Genomic DNA, 1,651 nt, shown 5'->3' with positions numbered 1-1,651 from the left:
TCGCCCACTCAGGACAAGCTCTACTACGTTGTGCAGCTCTGCTTCCAACACGGTGAAAAGGTCTCCAACAACATCGCGTAGTACGAAGGCTTGATTGCCGGTCTCAAGGCTGCGGCCGCCTTGGGCATTAAACGCCTCACCATCAGGGCGACTCCCAGCTCCTCGTCAACTTTCCAACAAAGTATACGAGCCGAAGGATGAGCACATGGAGGCATACCTAGTGGAGGTACACAAAATCGAGAAGCAATTCTTGGGTCTGGAACTGCACCACGTGCCACGTGGCACGAACAAGGAAGCGGACGACATCGCCAACAGGGCGTCCCGGCGCCTGGCTCAGGAGCCTGGCGTCTTCGAGGAGCGGCTCTTCAAGCCCTCAGCAGCCCCTCCTATTGTGGGCCCAACATCGCCCCAGGTGGAGCTCCCCCCAGTGCCCCTCTCAGGAGCCCCCGCTTGCGGCCCGACCTCGGGAGCGCGTCTGTTCCGTGCGCTCGAGCCTCAAGAGGGGTGCTGGACCGAAGAGTTCAAGGCGTACCTGCTTCAGGGAACCCTGCCGGAGAAGGAGGAAGACGCGGAGCGCGTGGCTCGGCAGGCCACTGCCTACTGCATTCAGGATGGTGAGCTCTACCGAAACGACCAAACGATGTTTCCTTATGATGCATCTCCAGTGAGCAGGGGTGTGAGCTATTAATCGACATACACGGCGGGGACTGCGGGCATCACTCATCATCGCGCACCTTGGTGGGCAAGGCGTTCCGTAGCGGATTCTGCTGGCCCACGGTGCTCAGCGACGCTGCCGAGCTGGTGAGAGCCTGTGAAGCCCGCCAGTTCCATGCCAAGCAAATCCACCAACCTACTCGGGGTCTCCAGACCATCCCGCTCTCGTGGTCGTTTGCGGTCTAGGGGCTGGACATCCTGGGCCCATTTCCCTGAGCGTCCGGGGGCTATCGCTACCTTTAAGCCGCCATCGACAAGTTTACCAAGCGGGCAGAGGTGGAGCCCGTCTGCACCATCCCAGCTGGCTCAGCGGTCAAGTTCTTCAAGGGCCTCGTGAGCCGGTTCGAGGTCCCCAATCGCATCATCACCGACAATGGCTCACAGTTCACTAGTAACCTCTTCAAAGCATACTGTGCTAACCTTGGAACGCATATATGCTATGCTTCGGTGGCGCACCCCAGGAGCAACGGCCAAGCCGAGCGCGCCAATGCGGAGGTTTTGATGGGCCTCAAGGCAAGAACTTTTAAGAAGAAGCTCGAGGCCTGCAGCAGGGGCTGGCTGGACGAGCTCCAGTCCATGCTGTGCTCCATCCGCACCACCGCGACCAAGCCGACCGGCGAGACTCCATTATTCCTCGTCTACGGAGCCGAAGAGGTTCTCCCACACGAGGTCAAGCAATCGCTCCACGTGGGTCTTGGCATTTGACGAGGCACGCCAGGATGCCTCGCGGGGGATCGACATCGTGCTGGGGGAGGAACGCCGCCGCCAAGCCTCGCTCCGAGCAGCAAGGTACCAGCAGGCGCCGCGGCGGTACCACTGCCGCAGCATCCACTCCAGGACGCTCGAGGTGGGTGATCTCGTCCTGAGGCGGGTGCTCTCTATGGAGGGGCTGCATAAGCTCTCACCCATGTGGGAGGGCCCGTTTAGGATTGTCCGC

At 60.8% G+C, this 1,651-nt stretch overlaps 1 protein-coding gene across 1 annotated transcript; it reads left to right on the top strand.

Annotated features, from left to right (window-relative positions):
* Positions 1-205: 205 nt before the first annotated feature.
* LOC109783990 (uncharacterized) lies at positions 206-688 on the top strand. The gene has a single exon (XM_020342596.1). It carries the CDS (start codon positions 206-208, stop codon positions 686-688), a length of 483 nt encoding a protein of 160 aa, XP_020198185.1.
* The last annotated feature ends 963 nt before the right edge of the window (positions 689-1,651 follow it).

Source organism: Aegilops tauschii, chromosome 4, assembly GCF_002575655.3.
Source record: "Aegilops tauschii subsp. strangulata cultivar AL8/78 chromosome 4, Aet v6.0, whole genome shotgun sequence".
Lineage (NCBI taxonomy): Eukaryota > Viridiplantae > Streptophyta > Magnoliopsida > Poales > Poaceae > Aegilops > Aegilops tauschii.
This window is presented reverse-complemented; position numbering and strand designations above follow the sequence as displayed.